Below are 20,379 nucleotides of genomic sequence, written 5' to 3'. Positions count from 1 at the left end.
ATCCATCCATCATAAAAGAGCATCTATCCATCATAAAAGAGCATCCATCCATCATAAAAGAGCATCTATCCATCATAAAAGTGCATCTATCCATCATAAAAGTGCATCTATCCATCATTAAAGTGCATCCATCCATCATAAAAGAGCATCTATCCATCATAAAAGTGCATCTATCCATCATAAAAGAGCATCTATCCATCATAAAAGTGCATCTATCCATCATAAAAGTGCATCTAACCATCATAAAAGAGCATCTATCCATCATAAAAGTGCATCTATCCATCATAAAAGTGCATCTATCCATCATTAAAGTGCATCTAACCATCATAAAAGAGCATCTATCCATCATAAAAGAGCATCTATCCATCATAAAAGAGCATCTATCCATCATAAAAGAGCATCTATCCTTAATAAAAGTGCATCTATCCATCATAAAAGAGCATCTATCCATCATAAAAGAGCATCTATCCTTAATAAAAGTGCATCTATCCATCATAAAAGAGCATCCATCCATCATAAAAGTGCATCTATCAATCATAAAAGAGCATCCATCCATCATAAAAGAGCATCTATCCATCATAAAAGTGCATCCATCCGTCATAAAAGTGCATCCATCCGTCATAAAAGTGCATCTATCCATCATAAAAGTGCATCTATCTATCATAAAAGAGCATCTATCCATCATAAAAGAGCATCTATCCATCATAAAAGAGCATCTATCCATCATAAAAGTGCATCCATCCGTCATAAAAGTGCATCCATCCGTCATAAAAGTGCATCTATCCATCATTAAAGAGCATCTATCCATCATTAAAGTGCATCCATCCATCTCAAAAGAGCATCTATCCATCATAAAAGTGCATCCATCCGTCATAAAAGTGCATCCATCCGTCATAAAAGTGCATCTATCCATCATTAAAGTGCATCCATCCATCTCAAAAGAGCATCTATCCATCATAAAAGTGCATCTATCCATCATAAAAGAGCATCTATCCATCATAAAAGTGCATCTATCCATCATAAAAGAGCATCTATCCATCATAAAAGTGCATCCATCCATCATAAAAGAGCATCTGTCCATCATAAAAGTGCATCTATCCATCATAAAAGAGCATCTATCCATCATAAAAGAGCATCTATCCATCATAAAAGAGCATCTATCCATCATTAAAGTGCATCCATCCATCTCAAAAGAGCATCTATCCATCATAAAAGAGCATCTATCCATCATAAAAGTGCATCTATCCATCATAAAAGAGCATCTATCCATCATAAAAGAGCATCTATCCATCATAAAAGAGCATCTATCCATCATTAAAGTGCATCCATCCATCTCAAAAGAGCATCTATCCATCATAAAAGTGCATCTATCCATCATAAAAGAGCATCTATCCATCATAAAAGTGCATCTATCCATCATAAAAGAGCATCTATCCATCATAAAAGTGCATCTATCCATCATAAAAGAGCATCTATCCATCATAAAAGAGCATCTATCCATCATAAAAGAGCATATATCCTTAATAAAAGTGCATCTATCCATCATAAAAGAGCATCTATCCATCATAAAAGTGCATCTATCCATCATAAAAGAGCATCTATCCATCATAAAAGAGCATCTATCCATCATAAAAGAGCATATATCCTTAATAAAAGAGCATCTATCCATCATAAAAGAGCATATATCCATCATAAAAGAGCATCTATCCATCATAAAAGAGCATCTATCCATCATAAAAGTGCATCTATCCATCATAAAAGAGCATCTATCCATCATAAAAGAGCATCTATCCATCATAAAAGAGCATCTATCCTTAATAAAAGTGCATCTATCCATCATAAAAGAGCATCTATCCATCATAAAAGAGCATCTATCCTTAATAAAAGTGCATCTATCCATCATAAAAGAGCATCTATCCATCATAAAAGAGCATCTATCCATCATAAAAGAGCATCTATCCTTAATAAAAGTGCATCTATCCATCATAAAAGAGCATCTATCCATCATAAAAGAGCATCTATCCATCATAAAAGAGCATCCATCCATCATAAAAGTGCATCTATCAATCATAAAAGAGCATCCATCCATCATAAAAGAGCATCTATCCATCATAAAAGTGCATCCATCCGTCATAAAAGTGCATCCATCCGTCATAAAAGTGCATCTATCCATCATAAAAGTGCATCTATCTATCATAAAAGTGCATCTATCTATCATAAAAGTGCATCTATCCATCATAAAAGTGCATCTATCTATCATACAAGAGCATTTATCCTTCATAAAAGTGCATCTATCTATCATAAAAGAGCATCTATCCATCATAAAAGTGCATCTATCCATCATAAAAGTGCATCTATCCATCATAAAAGTGCATCTATCCATCATAAAAGTGCATCTGTCCATCATAAAAGTGCATCTATCCATCATAAAAGTGCATCTATCCATCATAAAAGTGCATCTGTCCATCATAAAAGTGCATCCATCCATCATAAAAGTGCAGCTATCCATCATAAAAGTGCATCTATCCATCATAAAAAAGTGCATCTATCCATCTTAAAATATAAATTAGGAGAGGCTAATTTTCATTTTTGGGTGAACTAACCCTTTAATGCAAGATCAGGTACACGTCAATGTGTACTGGTGTCATCGTCTTCGAGTTATTGAACTGGTATTTATTACCATTATTTTCATTTATTATGTTAATAATCTTTCCAGCTGTTTACCTGAAACCGAAAACTGCTTACTTCCACAATGCAAAATAAGGTGCATGCCCCAATGCATTCCGGTTAGTTAGTGCGGTATCATCACCCTTTTTATTTCCTCACACTCCAGCAATTTGTGGTGTAAAAGACACATGTGGTAAATTGAAACTTTGCATTTTGTTTCAGTAGTGCTTTTAAAATGAGTCTTCTTGTGCTTTTATAAGTGTGGTCAATGCTGCCACCTAGTGGTAGTGTTCAAAATCTGAAACCATTATGACCAGCACTTCAGATTTTAGGAGTTATTTAGTACACTGGTCAATGTTTGGAAACATTGCTATATTTTCATGTTTGTGAAAGAGATCTCTTATGCTCATAAAGCCTGCATTTATTTGATCAAAAACACAGAAAAAAAACGAATATTTTGAAATATCATTACAATTTAAAATAATGGTTTTCTGTGATGCAAAGCTGAATTTTTACAGTCTTCAGTGTCACATGATCCTTCAGAAATCATTTTTTTTTTTGTAAATATTTTAGCTTGTCTGCTCCCTGATCTCACTGACTGTGTCTTTGTGTCGCAGCACAATCACTGCCTGGGGAAAGGACCATGAGAAGGACGCTTTTGAGCACATTGTCAAGCAGTTCCCCTCGGTCCCCGTGTCCATCGTCAGCGACAGCTACGACATCTACAACGCCTGCGAGAAGATCTGGGGGGAAGATCTGAGGAGCCTGATCGAGATGAGGAGCGCAGACGCCCCGCTGCTGGTCCGACCAGATTCAGGAAACCCTCTGGACACAGTGCTAAAGGTAGACATTAACATGAGGTCTTGATGAGGTGTAGCATGGGACACACATTACTGCATGTGTACTAGGGCTGGGTAAAATTTTTTAATCGATTCTCGCTTTTACAAAACAATATCGATTCTTAAATCCCAAGAATCGATTAGTCTATTTTTTTTTTACGAAATTCAAAAACATAAATATCGTTTTTGACATAAAGATCGCTCAGCTCGAGAACCGGCAGCGCGGAGCAAACATGAGCGGATCTTCTCTTCCGCCTTAATACCAGTAACAGTGCGAAATAAACACGAATGAGCTTCTGAAAGTGTTAAAAGATACAGGACAACTTACCGAAATCCGTATCATGTCACATAGAATCGCTCAATCAGTAGCCACGTTTACATGCGCACTTTTTTGTCATTCCGATTAAAATCATTCCGATTGAAAGATTCTGTGGACTGTTTACATGAGACGTTATCTAAACCGATCTGGTGTTTACATGTGCTGACTTTCAGTAGGAATCATTTTGTGACATGCGCACACAGTTTGTCTGCCGCCTCAGATTCGTAACGTTAGTATCGTGGATCAATAGTTCTGTGTTGGTAATTTTTTTATTTTTTTATTTTTCTGTGGGCGGACATGCAGTAGTTTAACCTAATTTATGTCCTATACAATGGCTATTTCAACAGCTGTGAATGATGAATGCGGAATCAAAAATGAATTCAATTCATTTATTTTGAAAAACACAAAATTAACAATAAAATGCACTCAAATTATTAATAAAAACATAGGATATACGGTGAAACATGAATGAAGCATTCAAGACGTGCTAAGCATCAATACTAGTAGTATTAAACATATATATTTCAGATGATTAAGGAAAGATACCATAATCACAAAGGTATAAATATTAACAATGCAAGATGGCGCCGCCGTGCTCGGTCGCCGTTCAGGTCGCTCCGCTAAGACTTTGCTTTTATTTATTATTCTACTCTCTTTTACTCTCTATTTTTTCCAACGGATCATCTGCTTTGATCTGTTACGACAGCAAAACACTTCTGGAAATTGGTTACCGCTACACTGACCTGTTTCAGGACACTTTCTCCAATCTTCCATCTGAGATTCGCCGGGACGCCGAGTTGAACAATGGCCACTCGAGTCGACGGCGAAGATTCAAAAAACACCGCGGGAAACGCGCTGGGATCCGCAACAGACTGAGAAAAAGAGCATTCAGTCCTCCTCTCCCGAGCATTTTGCTCGCAAATGTCCAATCCTTGGAGAATAAGATGGACGATCTTAGAGCCAGGATAAGTTTTCAACGGGACATGAGAGACTGCAACATCTATTGTCTGTCCGAAACATGGCTCACGCCAGCGGTCCCGGATACAGCCGTGACGCCGTCCGAGAACTTCTCTGTTTTTCGGATGGACAGAACAGCCGAGGCCGGGAAATCTAAAGGCGGTGGAGTGTGTTTCATGATAAACAAGAAATGGTGCGATCCTAGGAACATCTCCATTCTTTCGCGATCCTGCTCGCCTCACTTGGAACATTTAACTCTCATGTGCCGGCCTTTCTACCTGCCGAGGGAGTTTTCCTCGGTCATCGCTACTGCCGTTTATATTCCACCACAAGCAGACACGGGGCTGGCTTTATCTGCCCTCCATGATGTGACCAGCGGCTTCATAAACAAACACCCCGACGCTGCTTTCATCGTCGCGGGTGATTTTAACAAAGCAAACCTAAAGAAAGTATTGCCAAACTTTCACCAGCATGTCTCCTGTCCCACACGAGGAGCAAACACACTGGATCATTGCTACTCTCCGTTTAAGAACGCCTACAAAGCTCGTTCACAGCCAGCTTTTGGCAAATCGGACCATGCCGCCATTTTCCTCACACCGGAATATAAACAAAGGCTCGTTCAAGAGCCCCCGGTGAGGAGGGAAGTCAAACGCTGGTCATCCCATTCAGAGATCACGCTACAGGCAGCTCTTGATGACGTCGACTGGGACATGTTCCGCGCGAGTTCTGAAGACGTCAGCGAGTTCACAGAAGTGGCCCTCTGCTTTATTAACACACTGACAGAGCAAGCCACACAAACAATAACTATAACGTCCTTCCCTAATCAGAAACCGTGGGTGGACAGTTCAATTCGCACTGCAGTAAACTCGCGCACCACCGCTTACAATGCCGGTCTCCTAACGGGGGATATGAGGGAGTACAAAGCTTCATGTTACGACCTCCGGCGCGCCGTTAAAGCCGCAAAACTCCGCTATAAAGACCGAGTGGAATCTCATTTCCAACTCAACGACTCCCGGCGGATGTGGCAGGGACTGAGAACCATCTGTGCTTTTGGAACTAAATCCTCTGCAGAGGTGAGAGCTGATCCGTTGCTGGTGAACGAGTTAAACTCTTTCTACGCTCGCTTTGATGGTAATCGCGGCAGCGCGACTCCGGCGAGTGACGCGTCAGAGAGAGTCCCTCAGAGCAGCAACGGTCACGTGATCTCTGTCTCGGAGGACGAGGTTCGGAGGGCACTCAAACGTGTGGATGTCAGGAAAGCTGCTGGGCCGGATGGTATTTCAGGTCGTGTTCTGCGGTCCTGTGCTGATCAGCTCGCAGGGCTCTTTACATCCATATTCAACGAGTCCCTTGCTACATCTGTTGTCCCCACCTCCTTCAAACGATCCTCCATCATCCCTGTACCTAAGATCAGTAAACCCTCTTGCCTAAATGACTATCGTCCAGTGGCTCTCACATCTTTAGTCATGAAGGTCTTTGAGAGACTCATTAAAAACAACATTTGCTCCTCCATTCCTGACACTTTGGACCCTCTTCAGTTTGCCTATCGTCCCAATAGATCGACTGAAGATGCCATTTCTCACGTCCTTCACTCCTGCCTCACTCACATCGACAGCAAAAGTGGGAACTATGTCAGGCTGCTATTTATTGACTATAGCTCAGCCTTTAACACCATAGTTCCCATTAAGCTAACACACAAACTCCTGGATCTAGGCCTGAATTCTTCTCTCTGCCTCTGGATTGAAGATTTCCTCACTGGCAGACCCCAGGCGGTGAGAGTAGGCCAGTTCACCTCCACCTCCATCACCCTGAGTGTTGGAGCTCCACAGGGCTGTGTGCTGAGTCCCCTGCTCTACTCTCTCTACACCCATGACTGTTTGTCCACACACAGCTCCACCTCGATCATCAAGTTTGCTGATGATACTGTTGTCCTGGGTCTCATCTCCAACAACAATGAGACGGCATACTTGGACGAAGTGGAGCAACTGACATCATGGTGCCAGGACAACTGTCTCTCTCTGAATGTTAACAAGACCAAAGAACTGATTGTGGACTTCAGGAAGAGACAGCATCGGTCATACTCCCCTCTCATGATCAGCGGGACACCGGTAGAGAGAGTGAGCAGCTTCAAATACCTGGGAGTGAACATCTCCGAGGATCTGACCTGGACTACACACATCCAGACACAGGTGAAAAAAGCCAGGCAAAGACTGTACCACCTGCGCCAGCTGAGGAAATTCAGGGTTTCACCAGCCATCCTGAAAACTTTCTATCGAGGGGCGATAGAAAGTGTCCTGACTCAGTGCATCACAGCGTGGTACGGGAACAGCACCAGTCACGACTGCAAAGCCCTGCAAAGAGTGGTGCGCTTATCCGAGCGCATCTCAGGCTCAGCTCTCCCGTCTCTGCAGGACATCTTCACCAAACGCTGCAGAGGTAGAGCTACTAAAATCATCAGAGACATTAATCACCCTGCAAACTCTCACTTCACCCTGCTGCCATCTGGTAAGCGCTTCCGTAGCCTGATGGCAAAGACTGAAAGACTCAGGAGGAGTTTCTTCCCCCAGGCCATCAGACTCCTGAACTCAGTCACGTGACTCACTTCACCCCCGCACACACATAAACATACAGTCTTTTAACATTAACATCCACATACTGCAATTGCACTGCACTTTACTTTCCTATTGTTACTGCGTAACAACCTGTAATAAACCTTGCACATTATACTTCTTTATATATACATATTATATATTTTATGTTAACCACTTATTTTTAAGTCTACAGTTTATCTCACTTATCATATCCACATATTTTTTTATATTTTTATTTTTATCTTATTTCCTATTTTTATCTTTTACTTGATTTATTTATAATTCTACTTATGTTAATACTTTTTATTCTAATTTTATTCTATTTCTATTTAATTTCTTGTAACTGTTATTTGCACTGTCCATGGAGCGGACCTGTTTACATTTCACTGCCAGTTGTATATTGTGTATATAACTGTGTATGTGACAAATAAAACTCTTGAATCTTGAATCTTGAACAAAAGTAATTAAAGTAGACTGTGGGTAATGTTACTTAACCAATTTGAAGCAGTTGTTGAATTTTTTTTTTATAGCTAACTTAACTAACGAGAAACAAAGAGCAGCTTGAATGTTCCCCGTTGAAATGGCAGCTCTTAACGGCCAACCGGACTTGTACAGTTTTATAAAAGCTATTTATTATTTGTCGTAAAGTGTAAGAATCACCTCAGAAAAATAAATTATTCTGTCAGGCGCAGTTGAAGCCGGACAAACGCTGTCAAGATGAGATGCTATAGCCAGGCTATGTCTGTGTCACATGTTACGAAATAAAAAGTTTAATACCTCAGAAAAATGAACTTTCCCCGCTTGTCAACATTAGCCTGGTGTGAGCGCGGCGCGCGCTCTTCAGTTGAGGAGGCGCGTGCTGTATATCACGTCACAGAAAGACGTGCACTCAAAAAAAGTAATCGGATCAGATCGTTTACATGGTGGAATTTTTCGTTTGATCGGTTCATGAAAAGGTTTATCCCACCCCTCTCAAACCGATTACAATTTCATTCGGTTTGGCCATTTTTATTCCGATTGAGGTGTTTATATGGAGTATTTTTATTCGGATTGGACTTTTAAACCGATTACAGTGCTCCATGTAAACGCACCTAGTGTTTCAACCGCAGAAAGATGTAAGTAAAACGGCTTACAAGTAAACAATGTCATGTAACGTCACATTTACCTCAGAAAAACCATATCCAGTGTCCATAAACTCGTTAGTCAGCTAGAAAAATTAACTCTAGAGAGGAGCATTTTGATAATTATATGCACCACATTACATAGGATATTCATTGTCAATGTTCTTCAATATTTAATAAACCTGGCAAGTTTTTTAAATGTGTATATTTAAAAAAAAAAAACTAATTGGAGTAGAATTGTGATTATGTAATTGTAAAGTTAATATTATAACTTTATTATTATATAAAAAAAAGTGTCATTTAGTGTTTGTATACAAATCAGTTCATTTTTACCTTCAATATTAGTAGGCTAATGTAGTATCAACTGACTCCCATAGTTTACAGCATTAGTTCAGAAATTAGTTTTCCTAAATAATACATACATATCCAAAATAATCGATATTGAATTGAATCGAAAATCGAATCGAAAGCTTGTGAATCGAAATCGAATCGAATTGTGAAATTTGTGTCAATACCCAGCCCTAATGTATACCTAATATATATATATATACACTGATCAGGCATAACATTATGTCCTTATATTGTGTTGGTCCCGCTTTTGCTGACCCGTGGAGGCATGGACTCCACTAGACCCCTGAAGGTAGGGATGCACCGGTTGACCGGCCAAAAATCGGAACCTTTGTATTTTTCTGCCGATTTTTCCGGAAGTGCGCCCGCGTGCACATACGCCTATATTGCAATCATTCGCGAACATGTCACTTGTGTGTTACAAACGGAAACTGGAGAACTGAGGGAATAGACGAGATACGCTGAAGGGAATGAAGAGCCGCTTTCCTGCGCGAGCTGAAGTTGCGCGAGCTGAAGTTGCGCGAGCTGAAGTTGCGCAAGCTTACCTCTCCGCCTGCACAAGTGTAGATAGTGAGCGTTTGTTAAGCTCAGCTTCTCACGTGTTGCATCGGATGAGAACGAAACAGACTAACTTGTGACAAAGCCGAAATACTTCTTTTTGTAGCCTAAAGAAGAACATTCATGCACTTTTGAAATGAAATACGATCAGTATTTCTGTGGCCTATAGGATGATCAATTTTATTTTACCTTAAAATTACATTGACTTAATTTGATTTAAAAAGCACCTGCTTTAGCATCTTAGTTTTTTTCGTTGCTCTAAACATTATTTTATTTGGAACAATTATATACTTTGGTTTTATTTAATTTCACTGGTGAAGACTTTTTTTCTTTACACTGAATTTAAAAACAAATGCTGATTTAAGTAACATCTTTGGATTGCAGAATATGCACTTGTCTTTAATTTCACCTTTCAGCCTTTTCATTTCCAATTAAATTTCCGTTAATTTCAGATTGCGGACTTGTTTTCATTAGCCAAAAGCCAATTTAGCCTGTTAAATACCAAATAAACGTCTTGTTCATGTATACTTTCGTTCTTTTATTGTGTAAAAAAAAAAACGGTATCGGAATCAGACAGTTTTCTTGAAAAAAATCGTTATCGGAATCGGCCATGTAAAATCATGATCGGTGCATCAGTACCTGAAGGTGTGCTGTGGTATCTGGCACCAAGATGTTAGCAGCAGATCCTTTAAGTCCTGTAAGTTGCGAGGTGGGGCCTCCATGGATCGGACTTGTTTGTTCTGCTCGATTGGATTGAGAGGCCAAGTCAACACCTCAAACTCATTGTTGTGCTCGTCAAACCATTCCTGAACCATTTTTGCTTTGTGGCGGCGCATTATCTGCTGAAAGTAGCTTGTTTGTTTGATCGGCCCACACGGGTCAGCCTTCGCTCCCCATGTGCATCAATGAGCCTCGGCCGCCCATGACCCTGTCGCCGGTTCTCCACTGGTCCTTCCACTTTTGATAGAGACTGACCACTGCAGACCGGGAACATCCCACAAGAGCTGCAGTTTTGGAGATGCTCTGACCCAGTCTTCCAGCCATCACAATCTGGCCCATGTCAAACTCACTCAAATCCTTACGCTTGCCCATTTTTCCTGCTTCTAACACATCAACTTTGAGGACAAAATGTTCACTTGCTGCCTAATATATCCCACCCACTAACAGCTGATGAAGAGATAATCAGTGTTATTCACATCACCGGTCATAATGTTATGCCTGATCGGTGTATACATATGTTCTGTGCATTCCTTTCTCATTTTGAAGGTATTAGGAACATATTTACAAAGCATCCCACATAAAGTCATGATCATTATGTCCTATTTTTTCCAGGTCCTAGAGATTTTAGGAAAGAAATTTCATCCGATTGAGAACTCTAAAGGCTATAAAGTGCTTCCGCCCTACATCAGAGTCATCCAGGGGGACGGTGTGGACATCAATACTTTACAGGAGGTGTGTTTACGGTATGCTAGCGCTATGCTAAATGAGCCACTGGTGAGTTTAAACTCATTCTGTACCTGTTTGTATTGTTTCACACAGATTGTAGAGGGCATGAAAAAGCACAGATGGAGCATCGAGAACATCGCGTTTGGCTCGGGAGGAGCTTTGCTGCAGAAACTGACCCGAGATCTGCTCAACTGCTCTTTTAAGTGCAGTTATGTGGTGACGAACGGACTGGGCGTAAGTACAGACGGTTGCATTTGGTGATTATAGAAATGACATGCTTCATCTTTAATTGTAGTTATGATGAGCTAAGTGTGCGTGGTATTTGGTATCCGACCTTCATTATTCAGAAAATGTGTGATTTATTATTAAACAGATGTTGTTAATTACAGGTAAACGTCTTCAAAGATCCGGTTGCAGACCCCAACAAAAGGTCAAAGAAGGGTCGGCTTTCTCTTCACAGGACACCAAGTGGAGATTTTGTTACTCTGGAAGAGGGGAAGGGGGATCTGGAGGAGTACGGAGAGGTACGTTCTTTCAACGCCATTAAAAAATCAGTCATGCATTTGGCTTGAGCTGCACGGCTCTGGATAAATTGCACTGTAAAAAATGTAAGGCCTCTCCAATTCAAAATTTTCTAGTGACTGATCACATCTAAATTGGCCAAATTTAATTCGTGTGAATTGAAATGTATCCATTGTGGCAACAGTCTGCTAACATGGGCTCAATTAGAAATTATATGTTGAGCCCATGGAAAACATTTACTTAACAACACTGTAAAAAATGTCAGGCCTCTCCAATTTAAAATTTTCTAGTGACTGATCACATCTACATTTTTCAGTTGGCCAAATTGAATTTCTGTGAATTGATGCAATTTAATTCACAGAAATTCAATTTGGCCAACTAAAAAATTTAGATGTGATCGGTCACTAGAATTTTTTTAATTGTTTTTAATTTTTTTTAACTTTGAAACTGTGAGGTTGGGCCAATTAAATATTTTAAATTGTAGTAACAATTGTTTATTTCTCACTGTCCCAAAAGACAAAAATGACTAAAAACATAAATATATTAAGCAAAATACAGAAACACAGACAACAGGGTTGACATTTTATCACATTACTTTATTAACAAGTCAATTCCAACACAGGATATTTGGTGAAAATACATTATTTTCAATAAGGAAAAACTCAAGAAGTCTTCTGCATAACACAGTGTTTCCCCTACCATTGTTCAGGGGGGGCGCCCCGCCCTCCCAAAACGACTCCCCGCCCCCCCTGAATGAGTGACAAAAAATATTTGTCATTACGGTCGACAATAAGAATTGCCCAATGGTTCAGTGCCAGCGTGAAAGACACTCCCAGAGCTGCATCTTCACGGAAACTGGTCATTTGCGCATTTTTAAGCCTTGCCAATTTAAATATTCAAGCCAAGCGCTCATAGACGAGAAAGTGTCTCAGTTTGATACTCGCGAAGGGCAGCAACACAACACACACACACACACACACACACACACACACACACACACACGTCTCACAGCGCGCGAATATACACACAAAATTATATCAAAATGCCTGTCTTGTTGAGTATCATCGTAAACATAGTCGGTTAGGTCTTTTAAATCAACGTAAACATGAAATTTGCCAGTCACCGCCAGCATTTATGGTCAAGTTTGTAAGTTGTAATGGTCCACAGAATATCTAAACATGCAATATATCAAAAGAAAGAACAGACCCAATGTTTTATTCCAGCATCATATATTATTTTTTTAATCAACACTTGAATGTTGCAAGTTTCATGAAAAAGCAACATTTTGAGCATAAAGCTGAAAAAATCACGTTTTTGTAAAGGACTAACGTTACGTCTGAACGATGAACAAAACACAGATGCTGTAGATCGAGTCCATCAACACCCCAAAGCTTCAGTTCAGTCCTAGAACTCGTCCTGGGTTGACAGTTCATTCAATAACATTAGGCAGTTGTGATGTATACGCTGTTTAATGGTGATGATCACGTTATTTTACATATGCATCTGCTTATGATAGCGCACGTTCCTGCTTCTTCGGCAGTGTTTTGATCAGGAGATTCTGTTCTCGTGCAGGAAATGCGCTACAGCGCCCCCTACCGTATAACAGTGAACACACATGGAAAGCCGGAAAATATCGTCATTGGCTATATAAATATTGAGATAACAAAAGACAAAAAAAAAATCACTCACTGCTCTTGACTGAATAACTTTAAATAAGGATTAATCTGTATTTTTATGCAGTGACATATAATTTTATGCAGACTATGCAGTGATATTTTACATTTGATTACTATTTTTGTACCTGACAATCTAGTTTAGACCTACATGAAAATAACTGTTTATTTCATTTGTATGTGTTTGTTCTGCTGTATTTATTTGTGCTTTTGCTCATAATTTGATTATTTGTTCTTATTTTATTACTGACGGTCTTTAACAATATAAAAAAAATATATGAGTTAGGATATTAGTTTTTTGAGTCATAACCTTATTTATTATGCTTATATGGCTCAAAAACAATACTAGGCCTATTTTATTTTACTTGTCTTTTTTTTGTGGTGGGGTCAGTGAAAATTCTGACAGGGCAAGTAAAAATTTGAACCCCTGAAAAAAATCCTTAGCATTGAGCCCTGAAATATATTCCCCCCCCCCCCCCCCAAAAAAAAAAAAAAAATTTGCGTGTAGTAACTTTAATGGTAAAAATGTAAAAATGCAATGGAGAAGGTGACGAACCTAAACGGGCAAAAATTAGGGTTTTTTTTCTTAAAAGCAACAAAATCCAGAGCAAAAACTTAAGCTAAGCCAACCTCTGTTGTGTTGTAAATAGTTGTGTGATGTATAAAAATTTTTTGTTTATATTTATTTACCAAATTTATTTATTTATTGTCTATGGCAACACCGAGTATCCGTAACACTCCCGCTCCACGACACTAGTAGTTTCGGGAGGTCCCCCCCCCCCCCCCCCCCCCCCAAAGCTGTAAACCTAGGGGAAACACTGTAACAGGATGTCTTAATGTGGCGAAGAAAACGCCAGGCTAAAAACCTGCAAATAAAAATAAAAACTAACATTAATGACAAAGTTCCCCTGCACCACGTCTGGCAAGAGACAGAACAGAAGTTACTTCATTATATAATGAGGATGAGACGAATGAATGGACGAAAAAGAAAACGAAACGAGCTTGACGTGTTTGATATTAAAAGGCAATAACTAAAGCCATATATCACACAAATGACTTAATTTCAGGGTTCCCACGCTTCTTGAAAGTTCTTGAATTTCAGACACATGGATTCAAGGCCTGGAAAGTACTTGAAAACAAACATAGGTCCTTGAAAGTGCTTGAATTAAGCATGAACGGCATTTTGTTAGAGTAGCATTGGTGCTACTACAAACATTTGCCTTCATGCGCAGCCAAAGCCAGAACAAAACAGAGTTACAGGAGGAAGCTATTTCAATATATTTCTGCTGTTCCACAAGCGCCATCTACTGTCTAAAGCCCTATTCGGACGGCAATTGTTTCTCGTGGGGTCGTAAGGTATTTTCATCATTGACAGGGGCTAGTCTGTGATTTTATTGCCGCCCGAATCCAGAATCCAAAAATCCCCGGCCGAATTACCTACTGTTTTTAGACAAACACCAAGGTCGTGTGGTCATTTAATTGCCGTCCGAATCCACATCTCTGTGTTGCATTTTGAAGTGATCTCATCTTGAAAACACTGTTTTCAAGATGAGATCACTTCAAAATGCACTGTTTATATCCTTTTTGACCACTGCAGGCCACCGTACGGTTGCGCTTTGCTGTCAGGATGCATTTTAAAGATCTAGACTTTCATTACTGAAATGCTGGCAAGTATTTACAAGAGCAATATTTCATCACCGCTCAAAAAATACAAAGAAGAAAAGCACGTAAACATTTGAAATGGGCCGTTATAACAACAGTGATTATATATGTTTAATATAATATATATGTGCAGGTCTTAAAAGCCTTCAAATTGATTTTTAAAAAGGTACATGTACAGGTGATTTAATAAATAATTTTGCATATTTTTAATGCCCAACTATTATTAACTTGTCCGTCCATATCTTTTCATTTAATTGGAAAATTCAAGTATACAATATTACCTCTATATTTTGATGTTTTAATTAAGTAATGATTTATAAAAAAGAACTAAAACTTGTGTGAAATAAATGTGAAAAGCAGGAATAAGAGCTGCAAACTGCATCTTGTACACCAGCGTCTTTCCTCATTGGATTTTGTAAAATTGGAAATTTTCCTTCATTAGAAATTGTATTTTAGTGGTCAGTATATGCCTTAGCGTTACTGCATTATTGATACACACAGGTACAGTAGGTATTTGATATATTGGCAGTAACACACACACCTTTATCGTATTTATTGTGCTTGATTTAAAATAAAAGTTGCTTTAAAAAGTCCTTGAATCTGGTGTTCATGAAAGAGTGGGAACCCTGTAATTTACCATATCCAGTGTCCATAAACTCATTACTCAGCTAGAAAAATGAACTCTAGATAGGAGCATTTTGATAAATATATGCAGGACATAAATTACCACAAATTCTCCTTATTCTCACTGTCCAGATTTTGTATTTTTACTGTAATTCTCAATAGGGATTCTCATTAGTCATTCTCATTATTAACAGCGAAAATGTTAAATATTTTACTGTAATGTATAAGGATTTTTTTTTTTAAATCAGCATAAATTACCACAAATTCTCCCTTATTCTCACTGTCCAGATTTTTTTTTTTAACTGTAATTTTCAATAGTGATTCTCATTAATCATTTTCATTATTAACAGTAAAAATGTTAACTATTTTACTGTAATGCAGCATTTTTGCATTGTACTTGTACATGTGTAATGACAATAAACTTGAATCTCATCTCATTTTTAATATTAAGGATTCTTTTTTTTAAATCAACATAACCACAAATTCTCCTTATTCTCCATGTCCAGATTTTTGTATTTTTACTGTAATTCTCATTAATCATTTTCATTATTAACATCCAAAATTGTTTATATTTTTACTGTAATGCAGTACTTTTTAATATTGCAATATAAGGATTTTTTATTTATTTAAATCAGCATAAATTACCACAAATTCTCCTTATTCTCACAATCCAGATTTTTTTTTTTTTTTTACTGTAATTCTCAAGTATTTCTCATTATTAACAATGAAAATGTTAAATGTCTTTTAACTGCAATATAAGGATTTAAAAAATAATTGAATGAGCATAAATTCTCCCTATTCTCACTGTCCAGATTTTGTATTTTTACTGTAATTCTCAATAGTGATTCTCATTAATCATTCTCATTATTAATTACAGTAAAAATGTTAAATGTCAGAAAAACCATATCCAGTGTCCATAAACTCATTACTCAGCTAGAAAAATGAACTCTAGAGAGGAGCGTTTTGATAAATAAATGCAGGACATTATTTTCACAGCTGCGATCTCTGATCGTAGTCCTTAAAAAAACAAAAAAGTAGTGCTTGAGAAGTCCTGGAATCTCATTTTACAGTCTCATACTAATGAGAGTTAACCCATTGGCAGGATTGCATATCGTCAAGCGGTTCAGTTTCCTTTTGTCCCCTCGCAGGACTTGCTGCACACCGTGTTCAGGAACGGGAAGATTGTAAAGACGTACACCTTCGATGAGGTCAGAGACAATGCCAAGCTGAAGGAGAGCGAAGTGAAGGATCTGCTGCTCTGAGAGCCTCCATCAGTCCTCGCTCCTCCACCCCACATCCACCACTGAGACGCAGTTACTCCACCTTCAGTTCAGTGTACAGAGCTGATCTATGTTTCTGTCTACTGACTCCACTATGCTTCAATGTCTCTCTCTAATGGCGGATGAGAGCAATTATCATGCTATTTAATGTGTATTTGACCAAGCGTGCTATTGATCACACGTCTTTGCAGGAATGGAGACGTATATGTGTGCGTATACCGCCAGAAGATTTCGCTTTGCTTGACTGTAGGACTGAAAGGTAATCGTTCAGTGTTTGTTGAATGTGAATGTTGTGTGTAGGGTTTTCACTTTATCAAAGGATTAATCTATTCCTTTATGCAAAGGAGACGGCTGAACTAGAGGGATTCGTTCATTCTCTTTTGTTGGCTTTGTGTTTGTCATTTCTGTTTTATTTCAAAGGTGAAACTCGCAAGGACATGTTTGGGTTCACCCCCCCCCCCCACACACACACACCTAAAATCTACAGAACTGAATGAGAAACTTATTTTTGCTTAAAGAAAATAAATTTCATTTTCATGATGTTTAAGCATATTTGACCACATATTCTCCTCATTCTCACTGTCCAGATTTTCTATTTTTACTGTAATTCTCAATAGTGATTCTCATTATCAACAGTAAAAATGTTACATGTTTTTACTGCAGTATAAGGATTTTAAAAATAATTAAATCAGCATAAATTACCACAAATTCTTCTTATTCTCACTGTAATGCAGTACTTTTTAATATTGCAATCTAAAGTTTTTTATTTATTTAAATGAGCATAAATTACCACAAATTCTCCCTTATTCTCACTGTCCAGATTTTGTATTTTTACTGTAATTCTCAATAGTGATTCTCATTAATCATTCTCATTATTAACAGTAAAAATGCTAAATATTTTACTGTAATGCAGCATTTTTTTATATTAAGGATTCTTTTTTTTAAATCAACATAAATAACCACAAATTCTCCTTATTCTCACTGTCTAGATTTCTATTTTTACTGTAATGCAGCCTTTTTAAATATTGCAATATAAGGATTTTTTTTAATTTAAATGAGCATAAATGACCACATAATCTCCTTATTCTCCATGTCCAGATTTTAATTTTTTACTGTAATTCTCAATAGTGATTCTCATTAATCATTCTCATTAATAACAGTAAAAATGTTAAATCTTTTACTGTAATGCAGTAATTTTTAATATTGCAATCTAAGGATTTTTTATTTAAATGAGCTTAAATTACCACTAATTCTCCTTATTAACAGTGAAAATGTTAAATCTTTTACTGTAATGCAGTACTTTTTAATATTGCAATGTAAGGGTTTTTTATTTAAATCGAAATTACCACAAATTCTCCTTATTCTCACTGTCCAGATTTGTGTATTTTTACTGTAATTCTCAACAGTGATTTTCCTTAATAATTTTCCTTATTAGCAGTAAAATTTTTAATGTTTTTTTACTGTAATGCAGTACTTTTTAATATTTTATGTAAATCAGCATAAATTACCCCAAATTCTCCTTATTCTCACAATACTGTAATTCTCAAGTATTTCTCATTATTAACAATAAAAATGTTAAATGTTTTTACTGCAATATAAGGATTTAAAAAATAATTGAATGAACATAAATTACCACAAATTCTCCTTATTCTCACTGTCCAGAATTTAAATTTTTTACTGTAATTCTCAACAGTGATTTTCATTAATCATTCTCATTATTAACAGTAAAAATGTTACATTTTTTTACTGTAATGCAGCATTTTTTAATATTGCAATCTAAGGGTGTTTTAATTAAAATCAGTATAAATTACCACAAATTCTCCTTATTCTCACTGTCCAGATTTATATTTGTACTGTAATTCCCAACAGTGATTCTCATTAATCATTATTAACAGTGAAAAATATTTTTACTGAAATGCAGTATTTTTAAATATTGCAATATAATGATTTTTATTTATTTATTTATTAAAATCGGCATACATGAAAGGCACCACATACTTACAACTATTACATTTCAAATTAAATTACATTTTTCAATCTTAACAGTCCTAAAAGTAGGATACATTTTCTTTATGCAAATATAATTTCTTATTTCTCTCTTGATTTTTTTTTTTTGGGGGGGGGGGATATAATCAGGACATGTTTTTGTCAGAATTCAACCAGATATAATAGACCCTTCCCTTTTTGCATTTCCCCCAATTTTGCCAACATTTCAATGCTCCATCAATATAAACCTCATATATTTAAGGCAACAAAAAAAGCTAAATATTCACTACAGCTTTGTGTTATTATACAGCAGGAGTCATTTTAGATGAGCTTGGTTTTGCTATTTTGTATAATGTTTCAAAACTCCAGAATCATAATTTTGTTATGATGGACATAAACACCGGCAGAGTAAATCTCCAATGTGGCCAAAGCGCCTCCTCTCTTGTATATATGAGCGTGTGTGTGTGTGTTGAGAGAGCTGGCGTTATAATAGAGATTAGTTCTTATTTTTATCTAATGCCCATTTTGTAACAGCAGAAAATTCCCTGATCTGTTGCGTTCTGTCACGTGTGTGTGTGTGTGTGTACACGTTTGATTGACAACCCTTGCTCATTATAAATGTTTTTATGTATATGTTGGGTCTCCCTTTTTCTTTCACCCTCTTCGGATATATTTCAAACATGGCCGATGATTTTTTCGACAGCATAAAAACGACAACAGTCCATCCCTTTTTTTTTTTTTTTTCCTGAAATGTCATCATTTCTTTTCCTTTTTGTATGGGATCGCGAACGAGATGAAACCATTCCCTTTTCTAGCTGCTGTAAGGACAGTAAACTGTTTCTCGACTAGCCTTCAATCTAGTAATCAAATCACTTCATTTCGACGACGAGTTTAAAAACTGTGTTAAGGAACATTAGTGTGAAAGTTTAAATAAAAAGCAATATCATACCAACCCAGGTTTGATTCGTATTTCTGTCGATCAACAACACATGGGAAATGTTATGTTTGGTGGACTCCACTAGACCCCTGAAGGTGTGCTGTGGCACCAAGATGTTAGCAGCAGATCCTTTAAGTCCTGTAAGTTGGCCTCTGTGGATCGGACTTCAGCACATCCCACAGATGCTCGATTGGAGGCAGAGTTCCCCAGGTAAGCCACACACACACACACACACACACACATCAACCAGATCGAGAGCAAGACTGCACACACACACACACACACACAATCAACCAGATCGAGAGCAAGACTGCACACACACACACACACACACACAATCAACCAGATCGAGAGCAAGACTGCACACACACACACACAACCAGATCGAGAGCAAGACTGCACACACACACACACACACACACACACACAACCAGATCGAGAGCAAGACTGCACACACACACACACACACACACCGGCCATCCACGGGATGTAAAAGCCAACAAAACACACACACCTGTAGAACGTCGGGAACACAAACTGCATCCACTGTTCCCTTAATGCTGGGTTATTTGGGAAGCTGAACAAGGTGATCTTTCCCTCTCACACACACACTTCTTTAGTTACATTGTTGATTTTGTGTGTGTGCAGTCTTGCTCTGGTTGATGTGTGTGTGTGTGTGTGTGTGTGTGTGTGTGTGTGTGTGTGTGTGTGTGTGTGTGTGCAGTCTTGCTCTGGTTGATGTGTGTGTGTGTGTGTGTGTGTGTGCAGTCTTGCTCTCGCTCTGGTTGTGTGTGTGTGTGCAGTCTTGCTCTCGCTCTGGTTGATTGTGTGTGTGTGTGTGTGTGCAGT

General features: G+C 37.9%; 1 protein-coding gene across 1 annotated transcript in view; it reads left to right on the top strand.

Annotated features, from left to right (window-relative positions):
• The window catches only part of nampt1 (nicotinamide phosphoribosyltransferase 1), a 45,196-nt gene extending 26,072 nt beyond the window's left edge, over nucleotides 1–19,124 (top strand). Inside the window, exons 7-11 of the mRNA XM_079818200.1 lie at nucleotides 3,285–3,510; nucleotides 10,733–10,852; nucleotides 10,940–11,080; nucleotides 11,236–11,370; nucleotides 16,476–19,124. Coding sequence (XP_079674326.1) covers nucleotides 3,285–3,510; nucleotides 10,733–10,852; nucleotides 10,940–11,080; nucleotides 11,236–11,370; nucleotides 16,476–16,589 — 736 coding nt within the window. The 3' untranslated portion in view covers nucleotides 16,590–19,124. The remainder of the gene's footprint in view (nucleotides 1–3,284; nucleotides 3,511–10,732; nucleotides 10,853–10,939; nucleotides 11,081–11,235; nucleotides 11,371–16,475) is intronic.
• Nucleotides 19,125–20,379: the final 1,255 nt, after the last annotated feature.

This window comes from Gobio gobio (genome assembly GCF_949357685.1).
Source record: "Gobio gobio genome assembly, chromosome: 5".
Lineage (NCBI taxonomy): Eukaryota > Metazoa > Chordata > Actinopteri > Cypriniformes > Gobionidae > Gobio > Gobio gobio.
This window is presented reverse-complemented; position numbering and strand designations above follow the sequence as displayed.